This window comes from Ursus americanus, chromosome 17 (assembly GCF_024610735.1).
Source record: "Ursus americanus isolate L20-20 chromosome 17, mUrsAme1.1.p, whole genome shotgun sequence".
Lineage (NCBI taxonomy): Eukaryota > Metazoa > Chordata > Mammalia > Carnivora > Ursidae > Ursus > Ursus americanus.
Genome location: NC_142143.1, coordinates 38,793,617 through 38,817,451, shown reverse-complemented (window position 1 = coordinate 38,817,451; position 23,835 = coordinate 38,793,617). Strand labels below are relative to the sequence as shown.

Below are 23,835 nucleotides of genomic sequence, written 5' to 3'. Positions count from 1 at the left end.
ATCTACTAGTGTATTGAATTGACTTTTTTAAATTACACTCAGCAAATCCACAAACTGCGACGAGAGTTGGTTGCGTCACAAGAAAAAGTTGCGACCCTCACATCTCAACTTTCTGCAAATGTAAGTCACTTTTGATTATTTTTTGATATATTGAAACAGATTGGTATGTAGTAAATGGGATAATTTTGGTGACAGATGTACAAACTCTAAATCCAAAAATAGTCTTCAGTCACTCATATAAAGGTAACCTTTCCTGCATACCGAGTAATAAAATGTAAACCCTAATGGATGTGGTTAAAAGGGCTTTTTGTTTCTTCTAAGGTTGGAAACAGTAACGGTTTCAAGGGTTATTTCTTTTCTTATGGCTTATTTTTATTGCTCTCCATAGATTTTTTTTTCCAAGCCTCAATACGGTTGGCGGTTGATAGTGATTAACTTTGGAAGATAAAAAATTCTGTGCGCCCTGCTTTCTTCAGCACAATTTACTGGGCAATTAGTTAAGCATCCAATTAATTCTAAAAAAAAATTAACTTAGGTCTAAATTTGGGTATCCAAGCTATATTGTAAACAAGAGACAGTTCTCTTAAAAACCTTGGCAGCCTCTTCTCACACCAGTTTGACCAGCTGAGAGTGGCAAAAATGATGTCAGTGAAGACCATCAATAATATTAACATTATTGACCATCTTTCAGTGTGCCAGGGAGTGCCTCAGAATAGGTGCGGAATACTGCAGGGGAACATATGGCATTGTCCTGGCCCTCAGGAACGGTAGTGTTAGGAGCACCGCTGAGGGGAAAGGATGCTTCTGCTGTTTTGCCATATGTCCTGCCACCTTCATCCAACGTTAAGTTGTTCAGTTGGACCGTGTAGCTCTGGGCCCCTCGTCTGCCTCACCAACCCCTGCTCTCCATGGAGGTTTTCTATGTCCTGGCCAAAGCAGGACATAGCAAGAGAGAGCAGGTGTAGACCCACAGGGTATGACTTGATTAAGAGAGATTTTAAGGATAAAAAATTATTGTGTAATATAACTTCCACAGCATGTAAGTAAGTCATTTCACTCACCATGGATTCATTTTAGCACTGTATTTGAATGTATTTTATCTTTTCAACTTTGGGAGAATCAAATTAATTTGAAATTGTCTGTATTTATTTTTATAGATGTTGTTGGGGATTGTTAAAAATAATAGCAGGTTTTAGAAAAAATTTAGGCAATACTAGAAGAGAACAGAATTATTTTAGCTATATTTCATGTCTAAGAATAGATGTTAAAGAAATAGTTCAGAAGCAACTCTAAATTGTATACTATAGTCTAGATAAATAATAGTATAAAACACTGTCTAGGTCCCTAAATCTGTACTCAGAGGACATATGACAATGTAAATGCCAAAAACACACTGAGTTGTATATATCTGCAATGAGGAAGGGTCAGTGACAGACCCTATGCATTGGATTATCAAGATATTTACAAATGTCTTTAATGATTAGTCAGGATTTTCTTTATTGTGTAAATGTTTCTTGCATGGACAGGTTGATAAATTCAGATATTAGGATAATAAACACCTGCTATACATTATGGAATTTGGGCTTTTACACAGTATTTTTTAGACTATTACCATTTAAAAAGCATTACATGCGTATCATATTAAAAAGGAAAACTGAAACTTAAAAAAAGTGTATAATAAAAAAAAATGTGTATTTGTTTTTCTCTCAGACACCCTTCCTAAATATGGCTGTTGGTTTCTTTTTTGGGGGAATTAGGGGAGAATAGTTGACACACAATGTGACATTAGTTCCAGGTGTGCAGCTGAGTGATTTGACAAATTTATACATTATGTTACAGTCACCGCAAGAGTTGATACCATCTGTTCCATTACATCACTATTACAGTATCATCGACTGTATTCCTTATGCTCTGTTTTTCATTCCTGTGACTTACTCGTTCTGTAACTGGAGGCCTGTGTCTCCCTCTCCCCTTTACCTATTTGCCCAACTCCCTATCCCCTTCCCCTCTGGCCCCCATCAATTTGTTTTCTGTATTTATAGTTCTGGTTCCACTTTTTGTTTGTTCATTTTTTCCGATTTCATTTATGAGCGGAATCATATGCCATTTGTCTTTCTCTTTTCTCTTATTTTTATTTCACTTAGCATAATACCTCAAGGTCCATCTATGTTGTCTCAAAAGGCACAATCTCATCCTTCTTTATGGCTGTGTAATGTTCGATTATTGGTTCCTTGTATTTCCTTTCAATGTTGATCTTTTTTATACCCATGAATACATATATACAAAACACACTTGCAAAGGCTTGTATACACACACGCACACACGCACACACACACACACATACAGAGGAGCAACCAAATTTTACCATAAGGAAGCAGTCCTGAAATTTGACGCTGTGCTATTGTTTGGAAAGGGAGCAAAAATTTTTTTAAAGGTGTCAGCCATTGGCTACCTACCACTTCTGCTCCAATCATTTCATTGATTTTTCACTGATGTGTTTTCATGACTTCGGCTCATGTATTTTCAGCTGAGCTTTGATATGACCACCAGAGGGTAAAAATTGTTTTCTGTGGTGAATAAACTTACTCTTTTTACGCCTAAAGCACAGTTATACATAAAGTACTTCAACAGGTATCCAGCATATCTATGGTATTAAAATGTCATGGAGGAAGGGGGCTATTAGGAAAAAAGCATTTGTAAGGTCTCCTCAAGGAACAATAATGAAAAAAAGGAATGAATACAGAATTAGAGGGAGTAGTGTCAAATAGATGATTTTGTTTAAAAAGTGCTGGTCTTAGAGAAAATGCCCAAATGTCTCCAGCTTCCCCTAGCCACATTTGTGTTATCCTTAGTAGTGCTTTTTGAACTCAGATGGGAGCTTAAATTATGTCCTATTTTGCGTGCTTTTTTTTTAAATTCATAATGCATTTTATAAGTCTTCTGAAATTACCTAAGAGCCACACAAAAAATTGTCCATAGCAACTTTATCTTTTAAAACTTTGCAAATAGCCAGAATATCCCTTCATAGGTCATTGTATAAAACAAACCGTGATCTATCTCTATCATGGATTAGTATCCAGCAGTCTTGTATATCTATGTCAATTTGTATTTTTAAACATATAATCTCCTTTATACATTTAGAAATTTGAATTACTCATAAGTTACCTATTAAGTGCAAATCATCTTGAACTTACTCTAACAATCGGTTTATAATGTCATTTTAGAGCCCACAGAGTGTATGAGTCATCAAAGGATTTTTTAGTTAATATTTTATTTTTTCTTAGCTCTAAAAAATACTGCACTTAAGTTTCATTCAGAGAATATGTTCAGATATTGAAATTAACAAATTCAGATATTTGTTAATATATGTTGATGTGTGTAATATATACATATATTGTAAATTGAATGTACAGAAATTAAATTAATCATGAGACTGAATAAAATTATATCTGTACAGAGCTCTTTAATATAAGTCAAAAGTCATTTTTAACCTTGTAATCCTTTTTGGAAGTAGAGATAAAACTTGTATTTTTTTTAGTTCATTTAGACCAAAAGTAAACCTTTGACCTTTTGGTTAAATAAGATCACTACAATGAGCATTGTTGTATAGAAGTGAAGAAGTAAAAGAGCCATGATTTTTTTAAAAAAAGATTTTATTATTTATTTGAGAGAGAGAGAGAGAGACAGCACAAGCAGGGGAAGTGGCAGGCAGAGGGAGAGGGAGAAACAAGCTTCCCGACGAGCAGGGAACCCGACATGGGGCTCAATTCCAGGACCGTGAGATCATGACCTGAGCTGAAGGCAGACGCTTAACTGACTGAGCCACCAAGGTGCCCCGAGCCATGATTTTTATGTGGATGAAGTACAATGGGTTTGGTTCTGTAGAAAATATCACTAACTGTTACTTTTTTAAATTTACTAATCATTTAAGTGTCTAGATATTCATTGTTTACTCAATATTTTAATCCTATCAGGACTAAAATGATTTTCCTTAATTTGGGTTTGTTTGGTTTTTTTGTTTTTGTAATAGATCTGTCAATTGATCTGTGTTTGGGCCTGGCATAATTGTATTTACATAGAGTCCACACAATAATCCATGTTTTAATTTTTTAATTTGAGATTTATCTGCTTCCCTACTAAAATGCTTTTTTCCCACTTTGTTAAAAGGAGCAGTTGGGGGGGGGTGTCTGGGTGGGGCAGTCAGTGTCCGATTCTTGGTTTTGGCTCAGGTCATGATCTCAGGGTCATGAGATCGAGCCCTGTGTTGGGCTCTGTACTCAGTGCAGAGTCTGCTTGAGATTCTCTCTTTCCCTCTTCCTCTGCCCCTCCCCCAGCTTTCTCTTTCTCTCTCTTTCTGTAATAAATAAATAAATCTTTAAAAAAAAGAGAGAAAGAAAGAAACAGTGGTTAGTTAGAAAGGTGCCCAGCCAACTCAGTTCTCATTTGACTGGCGGAGTAAATCTCCACTCAGTAGAATGTGCAGAGTCTTCCCATCCATTTGTGAAAGTCACTGATCAGAGCTACAGAAAGCCCTGGGTGGACTCTCTGTAAAGCACTTTCTCCTAGGATGTCTTTAGAAAGGAGGGTATGTTGGTAGATACGGCTGTCCAGCCTTCCCTGATCAGTACTCCACCCATGAACAGGAAGAAAAGAGGAGCCTCCCCAAGCAAGCATCTGCCAATGCATGGTCATATCAGACAGTCAGCCAGGTGCCCTCTGGCCTCTCACCCCCACCTTCCTACAGCTGAGTCAGGTGGGGAGCACTTGTCTGTGTTCTAATATATTTTCTTTACGAATCTCAGCTCTTACATATTTAGAAATGGGTACTAAGACTAGTTATTATTTCCATTTTTCAAAGATACTGCTGAATGAAAATGTCACAAAACAAAGGGTACTTTTTTTTTTTTTTTTTTGCCTTTCAGCACATAAGTCTTTTAGCCAAAAATCTCTGGGGTGTTATTTTGTTTAGGACTGTGTCCTAGTTTTTTGCTCCATTTAATATTTTTATGTATTCTGGCAGTTATTCTTACTTTTCTGCATCTCCTTTCACAGAAAACAATTTTGCACATATTAACCATGACAAACACTGAAGGAACAATTTTATAATGTGTAAAAGAAATGTGAAAGCTTATTTATGATTTCAGAATCATTTTCAGTTCGTCTATTGATTTTCAAATGTAAAGTCACATATATATACATCTCCATATAAATCTATGGGTTTTTTTTTGTTGTTGTTGTTGATGGACTGTCACTAAATTCTGGGTGAACGAATACAGTGTAGGCATTTTTCATAATCTTTCATGTTACTGTTTAGCAGCACAATAATTCATTTTATGTAAAGATTCAGATTCTATTCAGATTATATTATAGGATTCTAAAACTAGAGACAATATGTACTAGAAATACCTTCCCTTAACTATTATTCAGCTGTGTCTATTTTATTTCCTTGACAAACTTCACCTAACGCAAGTCAGGAAGTATTCATTATCATATTGATACAATTTTATTTTGGCTTGAAAATTTTGCAGCTGCTAAGAGAAAAGTCAGAACCAAGTAAACCATGATCAGTAGTCCCCCTAAAAATCCACAATTGTAAAAAAGTCATCATTTTATTGTTTTTCAGACAAGATCTATTGTCCTATACTCAATTGGTTTTACTTTCCATTTTCTCTCCGTTGAGATGACAAAGATCATCACTGGTAGGAATGGTTTCTGTTATTGGTTTCTTAGACTCCCTTTCCATTAATCCAATTGGTGAGAAATTTAACCTTGTATTACCTTCAAAGTAACAAAGTTAATCTGATAATCTAAGCCAAGGCCACATAAATTTAAAGAAGTATTTCACTAACATACTTCTAACATATTTTTCATGGAGAACAATGTGACTCAGAACGTTCTTTGGTAACCAGTTATACATTTTCTTATGAATAATTAATGAACAGCAATGTTCCAAAGATTGAGAACTGACATTCTCATAGTGAACATTTTGTATTAACTAATAGCTACAAAATACAGGCAGTATATTTATTCAGCATATTCACATTCCTACTTTCTTTGTCAAATTTTAACTCCTGTTTAACTGAGAAAATATGCATAGAAGGTAAAGTAAAATTTTCTTCCAAGTGTATACGTTCAAGTTTATATATCTGACAATTAAGCCTTACAGTTGTTTGGGAGAATTAAAATTGCAATATTGACTAGAATCTTGCATTACTTTTAATATATATTAACAGTGGTTTCCAGCCAGAATTTTCACTATTCTAAAAGAAAATGAGTAATTTTACTTTAGGATTTAGTAACCCATTGCATAGTCAATGCAGGATTATTGATAAGAACCTAAACTGCAGTCAGCACAATTGGTCAGTCCTGGGCAAATATATTATAAATCATAGAGCAGGGCATTCCAGCAAAACCCAACTCCTGCGACACACCACACGTTTGAATCTCAGAAACATAACATTAAGAAAAAGAAAACAGTCACGAAAAAGTTGTGCCATATGATTCTACTCTGATAGTTTTAAAAAATAGACAAAGTAAACCTTAGTGTTTAGGGATGCGAGCTTAGGAGTGTAACTATAAAGAGAAGCTAGAAAATAATTATCATAAATGTTACAATATTAGTGGTTATCTTTGGGGAAGGGAGAGGAGACAGTAATAGGAGAAAGGTAAGGGAAAACTTCTAGGATCTTCAGTTGTCCTATTTCTTGACTTGGTTGGTGAGTGTATGAATGTTCGCTACATGAGAAACCAGTGAGCTATGCATTTGCATTTTGTTCACTTTTAATACGGTTAATGTGGTTTTGTTCACTTAAGATTTTTTTTACAATAAAAAAGGTTACATATGAGAGAAAGTAGAACATAACCTTATGCGTATTTCTGATATATTAAGTCCGATGCAAGGATATTCCTTGTCATTAGAAACATTTTAAACTACCAGATACTATTCCTCTTTTTTAAAGAGTGTTATTTATCCTATTAAATCTGCTAACTAACCTTGGAGTATAATTCTCAAGGTTGCGTGTGTCTCTCTGTGTGTGTGTGTGTGTGTGTGTGTGAGAGAGAGAGAGAGAGAGAGAGAGAGTTGGTGGGGGAGGGAGATGGAGGCAAGAGAGAGTGGAAAAATAATAAAGATTTGTACTGGTGGACTGAAGATTAATAGAGGTATTCTCCACAAATTATCTTTACATTGTTGTGTCGGGAAAAGAAAGGGAGCGCAAGGTAGGCTCAGAGCTAGGAACAAAGACACCTTTATATTGTGATACTAATGAAATGGACTTGTACATTCTGGCTGCTACCGATAATGGAATAAACTCACTGTTATCACTAGTGGAATAAACTTCTAGCTGTTACAAATAATGGAATAAATTTCCAGTGCCCTAATTCTTTGGACTCCTGCCATCCATCTGATAATAGTTACCTCAGCCTTTCAGCTCTGCTAGAGTTACAAGGTGATGTATTTTAATAAGTCCTTTTACTCCCTTCTCTCAAAAAATTAATCTTTTGCCAAGGATTGCCAAATTCCCCCCCACACACATAATTTATTAGAGATGTAGGTTGTAAAATGTTCTATCATTGTATCTTTGGAAGGGCACACTAAAATTCAATCGGTTTAAGATAACATACCGGTAGTTCTCCTCAAGCAGCAATGAGAGATTGGAGCACCTCCCCATGCTTACTATTCTGTGGGCGAAGCTATTGGATGATGGCATGCCAACAGAAACTGGCCTCTTTTAGAGCTGTAAGATTGTCAAATACTTCTTAATCATAACAGTTAGGGTTTTATACTGCAATATGTATAATTCCCTGAGATTTAAAACAAAACCAGAAAGCCATGAAAACTTAAACAAAATATGACTGAGTATTATTTCTAGCTGGCCTCCCAGAACTTTCTTAGTTGAAGGGAATAAAGTAGAAATAAAAGCCCTTTTATTGAAAGGAGTTTGGAAAGTGAAGACAACTCTTTCTGATTCCATCCTTTGTATGCAGAAAAGAGGAAAGATAATGTGTTAGCTGTCAGCAAATGTCTGACACTTGAAGGAGAGTATCGTTACAATGAAGGAACTAACAATATCTCCAAAGGTCATCATGCAGGTAGAAAAATGAGAAACATTTGTCCACTGACTATGGCAGTGACCTCCTCTTGAGCTTTAAGTCTAAAAACTTGGCAACTCAGAACTTTCTTCAGTATTTTGGGTGTCAAATCCTCTGTGATATGCAAGTCAGAAGGTGTTATTATTTGCAAAATACCATCCCTTTTCAGAAGTTGAACTCACATTAAATGTCAAGAGAGAAACGCTGAATTTAAACTGAAATTTAGAAATGACATAAACAAAGATTTACATTAAAAGAGAGTCATCATGGAAAGCTAACCATGATGGTCATAGTATTTAAAGAGTTAGAATACCTGAAATTCAGCATTTGATAAAATCAAGAGTTTTCATCCATCCATATAATGTTCTGACATTTAAAATGTGTTCCTTCCATTTTTGTTCACAGGCTCACCTCGTAGCAGCTTTTGAAAAGAGTTTAGGGAATATGACTGGCCGACTGCAAAGTTTAACCATGACAGCAGAACAGAAGGTATGTCCAAGAATTACCATGGGGGCTTGAAATAAGACAGCTAGTGCATAGGATGTTTAAACAATGCATGAGATACAGCTCCTTCGACACACTACGGCAGAGGATCCATTGCATACTAAATTGGAAAATAAAGAGATAATAGTTTTTCTTTTCAGATTTTAATTTTTAAAGGCATATGATTCAGTTTAATCCATACTAGGACACACACACACACACACACACACACACACACACACACACATATGCAATTCTTTCCAGGCAGTCTATTATTTTCCTCCCGGTTGGACCTATTAAAAGAATACCAAATGTTGAGAAAGAGAAACAGTTGTATAGGAGAAGAGTTAGAATATTCTAGGAACAACTTGTTATGCAGTTGACAAGAATTGCACTCTGACAAGAATTTTCACAAACACATGGTCTGTAAGCCCAGATACAGACGATGGCTGTAAGCAGAGATACCCATGGAGAAAGTCTGGAGGAGATGTGAGGATTCTACGAAGTAAGGGGCTCACATTACAGCATCTGTGGGACAAGAGACCGAAACACCCATCCTGAACTGAAGTTTAGAAATACAGAATGCTAAATGAAGATTTGTGTCCTTTTGGAGTAATGAGGATTAGTTGGCATCTGGGGATATGGTCTTTGAAAAGTAAAGTTAACTTATATCAAAAACTTTAAAATAAACCCAAAGGGTTTTATGGAGGGGGAGAAGGAATTCTAAAAAGAAGGGAACAGAGAATTTAGTTCATGAGGTGAACATATCAAAAAGATTCGTGTTGCCGAGAAAGAATCCGGACACTTTCCGTGGGGTGACCAGTAACTTACCTTTCTGCCATTATTTTGGTGACCCTAACCTGAGTCCTTGGATGGGTGTTAGAGACAGATGAAGTCTCTAAAACTGTATGGAAACATTTGTAAAAACTGCATATGTGCATAATATGAGCAGATGTCCACAGTTTTCATCTAATTTCCAAAGAGATCCAAAATCTAAAAAGCTTTGGCTATTTTCAGAATTAGTACCTATATCTATCCTTAGAGATGGCTTCAGTTTTGTCTTCAGTTCTGTGAAGTATGTCATTAGCTTTAGAGAACTGGCATATGTTACCATTTTGTCAGTTTACCATTTTTTAAATTAAAAAAAAAAAACCTGAATGAATAGATGAATTAAACTCAAGAGAAAATCAAATATTCCTGTAATAGCTTGGTGTAATTAGCAAACTCTGTTTTATTCGCCCTTCTCTTTCATTCTCCTATTTCAGAGATTTCCCTTGTCCATGGAAGCACTATCCATCCTTGTCAGACCTGTTCTGTGAGGGGAGATGACAAATGCCTTTTGAGCAGAGGAATTTTATCTTCATCTTTTTTGAGGGAGAGAGAGGCAGTCCAGTTTACCACTTCACTATGTAACCTAAGAGCTCAGCAAACAGGATGACGAGGTCTTTTAGGGCAGCCAAGTGGGAAAGAATATGAATGTTGGAGCCCGGGGAAGCTTAGTGTGAATCTCGGGGAACCTCTTAAGAGCTTTGGAATCTTCTTTTGCTGACCCTCACATTCATCATTTTAAAAGTCAGGTTTATAATAACTACCTTGTAGAATCACTCTGAGGAATAAGTAAGATACTCTTTAAGGCCACATAGAGTGGATAGTCAAAAAAAAATGTTAACTTTCTTTACATTTCTCTCCCTTTCTCACTTAAAGAAATATAGGATAAACCAAATTCATCATTGGCCATATGCCGGGCATATTGCTAGAAATCATGATTAGTATTTAAGTCTCAATATCTTTAAGAAATCAAAATTAATGTTTTTTACCATCCCCTATTTCCTTCAATTCTTTTATATTTATGAGTAAAAATTCTCATAGAAATTAGAAAACTATGCATTTGTTAATTTATAATGCCTATGAATCATGCCTGAATGTTTTTTAAATACATCTGCATAATACACGGAATTTTATAATTGTGTGCACATTAACCATAAAGGAACATTGCCAAAATTACAGAATCTTCTCAGAAGCTATCATGATGTCTGAAATTGCCTTGCCATTTTTAACTGAAAATAAAGTGATTGCTTGTCTTATTGCAAGCCGTATGCACACAACAGTGTTAGTAAGTGGTTTATTTTATTAATCTGAGGTGTAAAACTTGCATATTTCCAAGGTGGCTTTGGGAATCATAAAATTAATTGCAATATGATATGGCACAATTCAATAATAGAACCTAGTGCAAACAAGTAGAGGAATGTATAGAACACGATGCCTGAGCCTATGTAATTACTGCCGCAAAGCACAGAATGGAATTGAACGTCAAGGCAGCTGAGGCACAAAGGGAGATTGCTTGGCATATCTAGTTCTCATTTTCTGACCGGAAGAGCATAATTTAGATCGAAGAGACAAACTTTTTGGCACTGAATTCAAGGACAAATTTATTGTAAAGTTTCTTAAATTGGGGTCATGGAATAACAAAAGACAAAATCGCTGTTCAAATAGACATTTCTCTGAAAGCTGAGGGCATAACATTTAATCATATTTCAGTAAAGTCGTTTCTTCAGGGAGCTGAGATAAAAGGGTATATTGCTCTCTGGTGATCCAACAATCCCCGGAAAAAGATTAGCGCATATAGAGCAGAGGTTTTGGAACTCTGTTCTTGGAGTTCCAAGGCTCATTTGTCCATTTAATCATTCACCAAAGTTATATTGAATTTCTACTGTGTATGAGAGCCTGTCCTAGCTACTGAGAATTCAGCAGTGAAATATATATATATATACATAACATATACTACATGTATGTATGTATTATACTCACACACACACACACACGTTGTTTATATCCTGGTTTATAACTGGTTATTTTATATATATATATATATATATATATATATATATATATATATATATATATAAAGATTTTATTTATTTATTTGACAGAGAGAGAGCCAATGAGAGAGGGAACACAAGCAGGGGGAGTGGGAGAGGAAGAAGCAGGCTCCCAGCAGAGGAGCCTGATGTGGGGCTCGATCCCAGAACACCGGGATTACGCCCGGTGAGCCAAATGTAGACGCTTAACGACTGAGCCACCCAGGCGCCCCAATATAACTGGTTATAATATAAAATAGAATTTATACTCTAGTAGGTGACAGATTAATGATAAAAATATAGGATTTCAGGTGAAGATAAGCACCACTGAAAACGTTGAGAGTGAGGATGTTGGGAAGCGAGGTGGGATACTAACACATGAAGCAAGAAAAGCCAAGGTGCTTACATGTCCTTGGCTACATACTTAAGAAATGTAAATGAAACTAGGATTCAAATCCAAGTCTTTGGGCTTCTTCTGGCTTCAAAGTATGATTTTCAACAATCATATGGCATTAATAGTCTAAAAACTATATCAAAATTTTAGTTTAACTTATAGACCAAGTCTACTTCCTTGAATAGTGTCTTAAAATCTTTCCTTGTTCCCAGATGCCATATCTGGAATCCTGGTTGTCTTGCCAGAATACTGCTTTTATACCCTTATAGCCTGGTGGGAAAGAAAAGTCATGTATGAATTACTCAGGGTGCCACTGGAAACATAATAGTATAGTGTCCTAAGCCCCTATACTCAGAGGAGACCACTGCATCTTCACATAGGTTCCAGAGTAGAGGTGGCACAGAAGAGCCCCTTTGGGCTCTAGGAAGATGAAAAAGATTAATTCCAGGAAGATGGGGGCTACGTGTCATAGAAGAAGGGGCACCATGAGCATGAGCAGCAAGGAGGGAAATTAAAGGAGATGTTAAGGGAAAAAGAAGGGATGTGGAGAGAAATGTGAAACTAAGGCTAGAAAGATGTCTAAGGAATCTGGTCCTTGAAAACAAGGAACCATTCCAAGGCTTTTGACTCTAACTAAATGATAAAAGTTAGTTAATAAAGATCAAACCAGCAGCATTTTCTGATAGCTTCAGTGCATCCTCGGTAGCCACTGGAAGGCTACATGTTACTTAATAGTAAGTCTGTAAGTAGGAAAACTTAAAATGATTGTCGTGACTGCTTGTTGGCTGGAGAGTGGAATTGTCTCTAGGTATTGCCTTATACCTAACCTAAGGCTTAACAGATTATGATGCTGACATAGTCCGATTAAGAATTTTACCTGGATTTATGGTCCTTGTCCCTTTATTAGCACTTCTCCACCAAGATTCTTTGAGAGAATTAAGACTTAACGGCCTGAGATATCTATTATATGTGATAAAAAATAACTTTTTTTCTCTGCATCTGGAGTGGTACAACCTTTGGACCATCCTTGTCATAACTGAAAAAAAAAGTGCCATTCAGATTATTGTTCAGTGCTTTATTTTCCTATAGAATGCCAGATGAAGAAGGCTGTAATACAGGTCATCAAAACAGCAAGAATTTTGCAAATCTGTATTTTTATGAATTAAAATTTTTCAGAACTGCTAAATTCCGGCAAAGTTACTAAGGCTATACTCACTGATAATTAGAAGACTTTCGAATTAGTTTCCTTTAGCAGTCATGCCAGAGGCCATTAGAACATATATTAAGGTGTACTAGGTTAGTCTTAGAATGTCAGAGCACAGGGGCACCTGGGTGGCTCATTTGGTTAAGCGTCTGACTCTTGATTTCAACTCAGGTCAGGATCTCAGGGTTGTGATATCGAGCCCCACATCCAGCTCCACAGACTGCTTAAGATTCTCTCTCTGCCCCTCCCTCTCTCTCTTTCTCTCTGCCTCTTTCTCTAACTAAATAAACAAACAAAAATGTCAGAGACAGCAGAGGAATACCTTTTTGTATAAGTGATAGAGCTCAGATATTGATCCTTATGCCAATTGAAAAGTCTGGGGTTTGCTCATTCTTACTTCTATGAAGCTACTTTCTTGGTGACTAGATGAATAGAAGCTTAAAAATTAAAACTGAGAAAATTCAAAGCCAATTTTCTGGAAATAGATAATGGAGAACTAGCTGAAAATTTTGTTGAATTGGGTCTTTACATTAACTCTTCCCAGTTCAGGTTAAAATATCTGTCATGTAGAATAGTTTTTAAAAATGTATCACTAGAGGGGCGCCTGGGTGGTGCAGTCATTAAGCGTCTGCCTTCGGCTCAGGGCGTGATCCCGGCGTTCTGGGATCGAGCCCCACATCAGGCTTCTCTGCTGGGAGCCTGCTTCTTCCTCTCCCACTCCCCCTGCTTGTGTTCCCTCTCTCACTGGCTGTCTCTATCAAATAAATAAATAAAATCTTTAAAAAAAAATGTATCACTAGAGTCAGAAAATACGTTCATTAGCCTTTTAGAGCATAGGATAATTTGAATCCATGTTATTCAGGAAATCAAGTTACTTGCACTACTGGGATTTGGGGAACTTAGCACACTTTGTTAGAATCAGGGCTGGTTGGGTTCTTTCAATAGAAAAATTTACAAGATTTCAAGGCACGCACATAGGCGTGGGGAGTAGGACATGTTCAAAGCAACTACAGCTAGATAGTGTAAGTTTAACTAAGCGTCAGTGTAAGGAAAGAAAAGCAGATTTAGTGTAAAATTTTTAAGAGTCTTGCCTAGAAGGTGAAGTTGGTTGATGAGTTTTATTACCAGGCTTGTAGGATTTTCAGCAAGGCTTGTGTCCAGGAGAAATTTAGAAAGAGGTCAGATGAAGTTAGGAAATGAGGTTGGAAAGGACACCAAGCAAAGCTAGTATTACGACAAAGTATGTGATCATCTCATTTTGAGGCATTCCAAGTCTGACCTTGATAACTAGTGTAGCTCCAGAGACATGTACAAAGCAGTTAGAAAAGATATTGACTCCATCCACCTTCTTTTACACGAGAAACTCTCATGGAAAACTGGAATCTTATATCATCAGCAGGTGTTTGGGGCATCATTATCTTGAATAGCTTATTGTAGGTGAATGAAATTTTAGTTTGGTTCCCACTTTTGAAAAGTGGGAAAATATCAGCAAAGTATGATCTGGTCATCTATTCCCAAGATCCTGTACATAATCATCCTAGCTCCTGTCTTTTCTTTGGCATATAAAGAAAAGAGTAGAAACTGGAAACTACTGAATTAGAAGAGGCTTTAAATCCATATCTTGATGGCATACACATGCTCCAGGGATTTTTTCTGAAAGTTGAATAGAGATTCTCGAAACTAAAGTATCTTCTATTTGGTCACCTTCAAAAAAAAAGAGACTAAATGAAAATATTTCAGAGTATTAAACAATTTTATATTTGGGTATTTCTAGAACTAGCTTCTAATTATATTTCTGATCCATACTCCCCACCATGGTAAAAAAAAAAAAAAGATTTCATATCTGTACTTGGAAGCAGCACTGTAATTTCTAAGCATTATACTCACTTTAGAAAAATATAGCTTAAGGGATACCTGGGTGGCACAGTCAGTTGAGGATCTGACTCTTGGTTTCGGCTCAGGTCGTGATCTCGAGATTGTGATCTTGGTGTCGTGAGATCAAGCCCCACCTGGGGCTCTGCTCAGCTGGGAGTCTGCTTGGGATTCTCTCTCCCTCTCCCTCTGCCCCTCGTGCTTGGGCTCTCTCTCTCTCAAATAAATAAACAAATCTTTTTTAAAAAAAGAAAAATATAGCTTAAAAATAAATGTGAACCACCAACTGTAATTATGAAGGAGAAAAAAAAAGGAAGACTAGAAACAAACTATTAAAAAACAATTTCTATGTCTCAGCCAAGTTTCATTTTAAAGTGCTTCTACTAATCTTTATATACTTACTACTGGAAAAGAGAGAAAGGAAAACCTGCCTTTGTTGCCGTCAAGGGAAATGATTTCACTGGTTTAGCCGTATCCAGACTTTCTGTTTACAATGAATAATAAAGTCCCTGATGTTTTTATATGGTACCGTAGGTGATCAAACACCTTCTTGTTAAAACATACGTAAAATTGAAGCTTTACATTATTCTTTGAACGGGAGAAACACCTGTTTAACATTGACCAGAACATTTGAACAAAATCATCCCAACATTTACCGAGATCATAAATCTCAGTGAAAAGACAAAGTCTACAACAACTAATAATGCATTAAATGGTCTGGAAGCACAGAGAAGGGACCTTTTTTCCTGAAAGGAAAGATAAGAGGTTTCAAGCGTATGGAGGCATTTCCCCAGGGCCTTTAATAGTGAGAAAAATACTTAAAAGCAAAGAGAGAAATCATATGGGAAGACTCAGTGAAAGGGATAGTTCTAGTTTGAGTGACATGGATCTCATTAACTGAAATAAGAAAGAAGGAAGGAATTTTTGCAGGTACAAAGAGATACCTAGTTCAGGTTTGGACAGATTATCAGCGTCAAATTTAACTCTCTTTTTAATTAAAGACACTGAAATATTTTATAGGCCCTTGCTTATACTTATAAAGTTTCCCTAAAGAACTACTAATATGAATTTGGCGAAACTAATTTTTTCATGCATGTGATTTTCCCAACTTACATAATGAACATATTTGTTACCTAGTTATTCTTCCTTTGGGTCTACAGTGCCATGCTGAATAACAACTAACCTGCTAATATCTCTTGTTTTTTTAAAGACTCTTAAATTTAGGGACACCTGGGTGGCTCAGTGGACTGAGCATCATCCTTTGACTCAGGTCATAATCCCCAGGGTCCTGGGATTGAGCCCTGCATTGGGCTCCCTGCTCAGCAGGAAGTCTGCTTCTCCCTCTGCCCCTCCCCCCCACTTGTGCCCTCTCTCTCCCTCTCTCAAATAAATAAATAAATAATCTTAAAAAACCAGATACTTGATTTTAAGTGATCGTTCTTCTATCTCATATTAAATGCAGTTTTCTGAAAAAGCAATATTCCCTGAGCATTCCACTTCTCATCTTTTTAAAAACAGTTTTGTGAAGAGATTGCTCTAGAAAAGATTAAAGTTTAGACATCAAAATAAGTCAGCTTACTCATAAAATTAAGCTGTATTTTTTAGAACTTGTATGAGATCTCATTTCCGTTTTTCTTCTTTCAACCTAAGACCACATGTTTCAGCAGATTTTTTAATCCACAGTACAGGCACTATTGATTTTAAATTCAAGGATGAAAATCTGATTTTAATTAGAATTTAACGTGTATTCTAGTCTATATGTTGTAAAATTACTATTTAAATTATGTGATTCGTTAAGTATGCACTATAGACCTCCTTTTGTGAATAGTTTTCTGGTAGAGGCAGAATGAATTTCATTAAACATTTTATCTAGTGGGAGGTTTATTTTAAATGGAAAATACATTAAATTTTGGAAAACTTACCTATTACTAATTGAACAAGGGACAAAATTATAGATATAACTTGGAGAGACCGAGATATTTTGATGAATTGGGTCTGAATTTTGTATTAGAGCAGTGGAAGTTTTCCACAAACATATTAGAAATATGTCAGCTATCCAATGAAAATAGTTATAGGACTTGCTAGGTATCTATTCCAAACTTGGCTATCATTTCAATTAGCATTGCCCATTTTTCGTTTTGGGGGTTTTTTCGGGTTTTTTTTTAAGTGTCTAAGGTTGAATAGACATTCTTATATCTGAAGCAGTTTCCTACAAAGGCAATTGTCATGATCTTACATTTTTACATATATTCTGGGAGATGGAGAAAGGAATAAACTATTTGCTATGGATTGAAGAATCGGAGCCTGATTCTTTGGATTTCTGCCAAAGTTGCTAGAAAAAATGATCAACGACAATTACCTTCCCTAGGAATTCTCCCTCTAAGAGGCTGACAAGAATTCTAATTTAGAGTCACCACCACTGCCACGAATTCTGGATGCCCCTTGTTTTTGAGCTCCTGATGGAAATACTGCCCGTGCTGAAACAATACTCTACTTCCTTTTTTGGAGAGCCACATACCCTCTCTTCCTCATTCTTCCTCATAGTCATTTCTGATAAAACAATTCACTTAGATAACTGTGAAAAATCATTTATATGTTCATTGGGACATATCTTAAAGTTACCTTGAGTTCGATAAGAAAATAAATGTTTCATAACAATAGATTTGTAAGCTACCTTTTTTGGGGACAAATTAGTATTATTTAAGGGCTGTAGATTGCATGTATTTCTATTCACTTAAAAAAAAAAATTCCTGTGTTGCTTTGGCTTGGTAAAATTGGGTCTCCATACCAGGAATCTTATTGGATGAAAGTATCAGAGTCTAAGATGACCTCGATTGATCCAGCAGAATTTAATAAGATGACATTTAGTAGGAGTGCGTTAGGGATGAGTTCCTGCTTTTATACATAAAGAATCAGTTCCCCACGTGCAAAATAAATGAGACAAAGTCTGAAGTCATTCATTCAACAAGAATTCAGGGCTTCTGTCTTACAATAAACGCAATGCGACGCACCTGTGCAATTCTGCTGGCTAACTCTGTGACCTCACCATGGTGCCTTCAGTAAGTTTGGTATACAATGAGCAATGTGCTATCTTGCTTTGTGTTGCACTGGTCAGCTTTAGGTGCCACCCTTTAGAAGGAATAAGACTCTTCAGATCACATTTATAAAAGAATAACCAAGACATTTTTAAAAAGTCCTCCTTTGCATTTAGGTAAATAAGAAGTTGTTAGATACGACTGGACAAGGTCAGTCAGGCATCCAAATCTCCCAGGATGTGTGCACTACATAAAATGAAACCCGTGTGATTGTGAATTATGAACAAGGACATTTTACTTTTCTCTCTAGGTATTAAAACTTCTCAATTCTATTTGTTTCACAGGAGTCTGAACTTATAGAACTAAGAGAAACCATTGAAATGCTGAAGGCCCAGAACTCTGCTGCCCAGGCTGCTATTCAGGGAGCGCTGAATGGTCCAGACCACCCTCCCAAAGGTATATTTAGAAATATTGCCATTTTTCATCCAATATGATAAGTTATTTTATTTTATTTTATTTTATTTTATTTTATTTTATTTTAGAGTGAAGCTGCTTTTGCTCAGTGGCACTACCTTTTATAATGAATAAGTTGGTATTAATGCAGTCAGAATCCCAGAATTTAAGAACAGTAGCTTTCCTTATCAATAATTTTTTAATCAACCTTAAGGAATTTGCTTCTATAGTCGTACACACATTCTTCTCCGTTTGAGTTGGTGAAAATGGGGATGGGGAGGTTGCTTAATACACTCATACCTGACTTCCAGCAAAACACACCCTGTAAGGAGTATGAAAATCTAGCTCTGTAAACAAAAATAAAATAATTGATATGGTAAAATATCAAGTAACAGGTATGGGGAACAGCTCATTCTGGGTGGAGGCAGTAAAAAGGTACACTTCTTACAGAAATGTTAAAAACAGTAAGAAAAAGGACTAAAAGTCTGCTGTTAATTATTACTATGCTTCATCAGTTCTAAACAATAATAAAATGATCTTATTTGCCACCACATCCTCCTTAGTTTCCCTCTGAAGAAATGCTTTGTACTCACATCATGTCATTTTTTTCCTTTGCATAGGTTCTGCTTATTCATGTCCTAACTATCTCAACAGCATTCAATATGCTCAACTCTTCACCAGCTAAAAAAAAATGCTTATCTAAATCCTGGATGCCCTATCATGTACTTTCCCATTTCCAGGTGAATCCTGGGAACATTTGATGGACTCTTTTAATGTCTCCAGCAGCCAGTCACGCTCCGGATCTCTGGAGTGTGGCTTCTCTTACCATCAAACCAAAACTGTTCTCTCCAGGATCCATAATGACTTACAGGACACGAAATCGAGTACAACATTTAAAATTCTTATTGTATTTGACGTGTCAATAGCATTTTTTAAATTATTATTATGTCATGTTAGTCACCACACAGTACATCATTAGTTTTTGATGTAGTGTTCCATGATTCATTGTTTGCGTATAACACCCAGTGCTCCATGCAATACGTGCCCTCCTTAATACCCATCACCGGCCTAGCCCATCCCCCACCTCCCTTCCTTCTGAAGCCTTCAGTTTGTTTCCCAGTGTCCATAGTCTCTCATGGTTCGTCTCCCCTTCTGTTTTCCTACCTTTCATTTTTCCCTTTCTTCTCCTAATGTCCTCCCTACTATTCCTTATGTTCCACAAATACGTGAAACCATATCATTGTCTTTCTCTGCCTGACTTATTTCGCTTAGATTATGTTAACTGAAACGTCAATAGCATTTGATACTGATGTCCATTCCATTGCCTGACACATTCATGTCTTCTGATGTTTGTAACATTCGCAGTCTTAGTTTTTCTCCTGCTCCTTTGAAATCTCTTTCCAAGTTTCTTTTGCAGGTTCACTCATTTGCATCCATCTGTTAAATGTTGGTATTTCTTAGAACCCAGTCCTCCACTCTCTTCCTTTATGATTTGGTGCATTGTGATTCTCTTCATCCTATCTAAAAGTCTGTACAAACTCATCCTCTAGCTATAATTATCATATATGTGTTGGTAACTGTCAAATATATCTCTCTCCAGGCCCGGCTTATCTCTTGAGTTACAGATCTATAAATCTAGCTGCCCCAGAGAAAGCTCCATTTGGTTATCTTTGGATGTCTGTCATGCTAAATTCAACATCTCCAAATTTGAACTTGTCGTCTTCCCTCGTAGACCTGCTTTGCTTTCAGTGTTCCTTGACTCAGTAAATGGCACCAGCATCCTTCCATATAGCCATAAATCTCGGTGTCATTCATAAATCTTCCCCTCCTCATTCATTAAACCATCAAGTTCTGTTGATTCCACTTATTAAATATCTCTTGGATCTGTTCCCTTTTCTCTCATCCTGCTATCACCATCCCTCATCTCTCCCATGAACTATGACCACAAATTCCCCAATCCTTCCTGCCTTTCATCTTGTACCACTTTATATCGTTCTTCGCACTGAAACCAAAGCAATCGTCAACAACCTATATATACAGGTATCCCATTGCCTTTAGGATGAAATACAAACTTCTTAACATGACACAATCTCTCTTCACCAGCTTTGTTCATTCAGCAAATAATTATTAACTGCCAGTTATTAGCTAGACACTGCTCTAGACCTTATGCTTTGCTTTTTTGTCACATTGTATATTTCAGCTGCCCTGAGCTTCATCTAATTCTCTGAAAGTTCTTTATGTGTTCTGGTTGTATCTACTTAAAATTTTCTGCCTTGTTTGTTCAGCATAAAAACTTGTTGAGACCTTATAAGAGTTGGCCTAAATATGCCTCCTTGACCCTTAAGCTGGATGAGGTCCCCTTGTGATATCTTTCTGGAAATAACTGTTCTTCTGTCCAAATGTGTAGTATACTTTGGTGCCTTAATTTATGTAAGATCTGCCTTTTCTGATCAATGGTAGGTTGGTTTGTTTTTTCAGTCCAAGTGGCTATGATGGTGCCTTATACACAAAGGGGGCTCATTTGAATTTTAATTTTAAAAATGTAATTTTTTAAATACTTGAATTTAAATTTGAGGAAACAAATTATATAAAGTGAGATATACTTGAAGGAAAAACTAGTTCTCTAGGGGCTACTTCTGTTAAGAATTTAGCAACTTTCCATGTGGGGGAGTTGATTTATATGCCACATGGAAAATTACTGCATATTTAAAGCTTATCTTAGAGCTATAATAAAGCAGCTTATGTTCTAAATCTTCATGTTGTAAATAGGTCCAGAAGGGATTTTAAAAGACTTAATCCTTTCTTTAACACAGTACAAGTCACTGAAGTAAAACTTTCTGGAAGGATTCCTTTTATCGTAGGCAACAGGTAGCCTCATAGACCTACTGGAATTGAAAAAAAAAAAAAGGAACTCCTCCGCTCAGAAATGTGGGAGGGTTACATAAAATGAGAAAAATGATAACAGTTAATATTCAAATTGGTCAGGAAAGATTAAAACATATTTTTACAAGATTTCAAACTGACAAAGAAAATAAGTGTATATAGGATATTTAGATTAGGTCTGTAATATTAAAACTTAATATTAAATTCAGTGAACACAAACTGATTTTTACTATCTTGACCATTGACATAACATGGAGAAAATAAAGTCTGTTGGACTAATTATGCATCTTTCTGTGGGTTATTAAGGTGATTGTATAAGCTATAAATGTATAGTCTGAAATCATATTGAGATTTGGCTTTTGAGACTTTTACATATTTATCTTAGGTAACTTTGGAACATGTAATCTTACAATATACATTTGGAGTGAGGCAACACTTTTATAGACAGGTCAAACTATGACAAATTCACATAATTAATTAATGTAGCTTTATATTTTCTATTTGTGCATCACATTTATTAACAAAGCCCAATAAATAATAGTCCATAATATAATAAATTTATTTATTCATGCACAAATGTTATTTGAACACATGATATATACTAGCCACTCTATTAGATCTTGAAATACAGATTTCAAAAAAAGTCCTCTGTACTCAGGGGCTCACACTCCACTGCCACAGAAATGTAAATATATCTCTGTATAACTCTATATAGAGATATGTATATAAATATATATGAAAAGTAAAGTAATGGAAAATTTTACTTTTCTTTTTCAAAATGTACTATTAAGTCACTACCTCTGTGTATAAACAGAATAGTTTTTCCTTGAGATGTGCCAAATACAGTTCAACAGATGATGTAGTCAGTTGCTATCAACAGTGAATACATTTTTAGGAATGTTAGGCAAATATAGTTACATCAAATGAATAAGAATAATATTACTCACAAGTGTTTATTGATCACCCACCACTTGCCATAGTCTCTACAGGGTCCTGGGTATACAATGGTAAACAAAACAGATAGAATCTTTGTTTCCATTAAGCTTTTAGTCTTGTGGGAGAGCAGAAAATAAACAATTGTGTGATCGCTGGCGTAGCTGAATATGTATGCCAAAAGAGTTATAAGTTATAAAATGGACAAGAATAGGTGCCATAGAAAGCAAGGCTGCCAGGGAACCTCCTAGAGGTTCATGGTCAGGAAAGGCCTTTCCCAGATAGCAACATTTAAGGGGAACTCCAAGGAATAATGATCAACTCATCTGGTAAATGTTGAGAGAGGAATAATCTTGAAGAGTCTTGAGATAGAAAATGGACTAGTGCCGTTGTGGAACTGATCCAGTGAGCAAAGGTACAACACGTAGAACCAGGTTAGAGGGTAACTGACCAGATTACTGCGGGACTTTTGGCCCTATTTAAGAGTTGAAATGTTTTCTTTCTTATTAAAATGGGAATCTATTGAAGAGTCTTAGGTAAGGCAGTGATTATGTTTTCCTTTTAAAGAGAATTCTCTAGCTACTGTCTATTGAATGGTTTGAAGGTAAGTTGGACAGCCATTCTTGCTGTCAAGCAGGTAAGTGGTAGTGATAGCTTGAATTGGGGCAGTGCTGGTATGAAGGGTAGGAAGAGGAAACGGATGGATGAACAAACTCCTAACTGAAATACAGACTTCTAAAATAAGCTTCTCCATTCACTCGCATTGTTGATATCCATTTGGTCAACCATTCTTTACTAAGCTCTATGATGCCACATGTACTGAATCAAATACTTACAAGCACTAGAAAGGAATTGTTAGAGATGGGTAAATGCGTTCCTTTCATTCCATGATATTATTGGAATCATTCCTTTGCTAATTTTTATTGGTAAATGCTATCATAATTGAAGGTACATAATACCTCTAAGGACTACTTTTGACTTATGATTATAAGAATTTACCCATCTTCTTAATTTTGAGGGTTAATCGAAGTCAAATGCAATTTATTATTTCTGGATATAATAAAAACTCTGGAGTACTTTAACACCTAGTGCAATAGCTTTTTCTGTGAAAGTCAGTTACTAGGGAAAAAACCTAACAAATAATATGTCTTGATCACAAAAGTTTATAGCCAATTGCAGCAGAAATTAAAACACAAGTATATACCAACATATTCTTCTTTTCTTTATTCATATAACTTCCATATTCATTGACTAAGGGATACTATGCTCCTTTATTGTTCAATCAAAATAGCACACATCAATGCCTTAAGTTTTGACATTGGTAATATTTTGGACATGTAAATACAGTAAATATTCTCATCATTATTTTTTAAAGTACTTTTACTTTTAAGAGGCCAAAATCTGTGGATTCTGAAAAATAGTTTTATTTTCTCCTTCCTATAAAATTTGTCAGCATACTTATTATCCTAATGGAAAAATTAAGGTACTTACTGATATATATGTATATGACTATAAGGTTAGAGATATGTATACATGTATTACATACCCACACATATACTCACTTATTGTATTTGAAAGTAACAGTTATAGTTTCGTTGTCATGGGGTGTTGCATTGTTCAATAAATCAG

The 23,835-nt window shown here is 35.9% G+C and overlaps 1 protein-coding gene across 6 annotated transcripts in view; it reads left to right on the top strand.

The window, feature by feature from the left end:
- NAV3 (neuron navigator 3) overlaps positions 1-23,835 on the top strand; it is a 797,711-nt gene that overhangs the window by 732,868 nt on the left and 41,008 nt on the right. For all 6 annotated transcript variants that reach the window (XM_087868917.1, XM_045779499.2, XM_087868918.1 and 3 more), the window contains 3 exons: positions 43-120; positions 8,497-8,580; positions 18,282-18,393. In XM_087868917.1, coding sequence (XP_087725043.1) covers positions 43-120; positions 8,497-8,580; positions 18,282-18,393 — 274 coding nt within the window. The remainder of the gene's footprint in view (positions 1-42; positions 121-8,496; positions 8,581-18,281; positions 18,394-23,835) is intronic.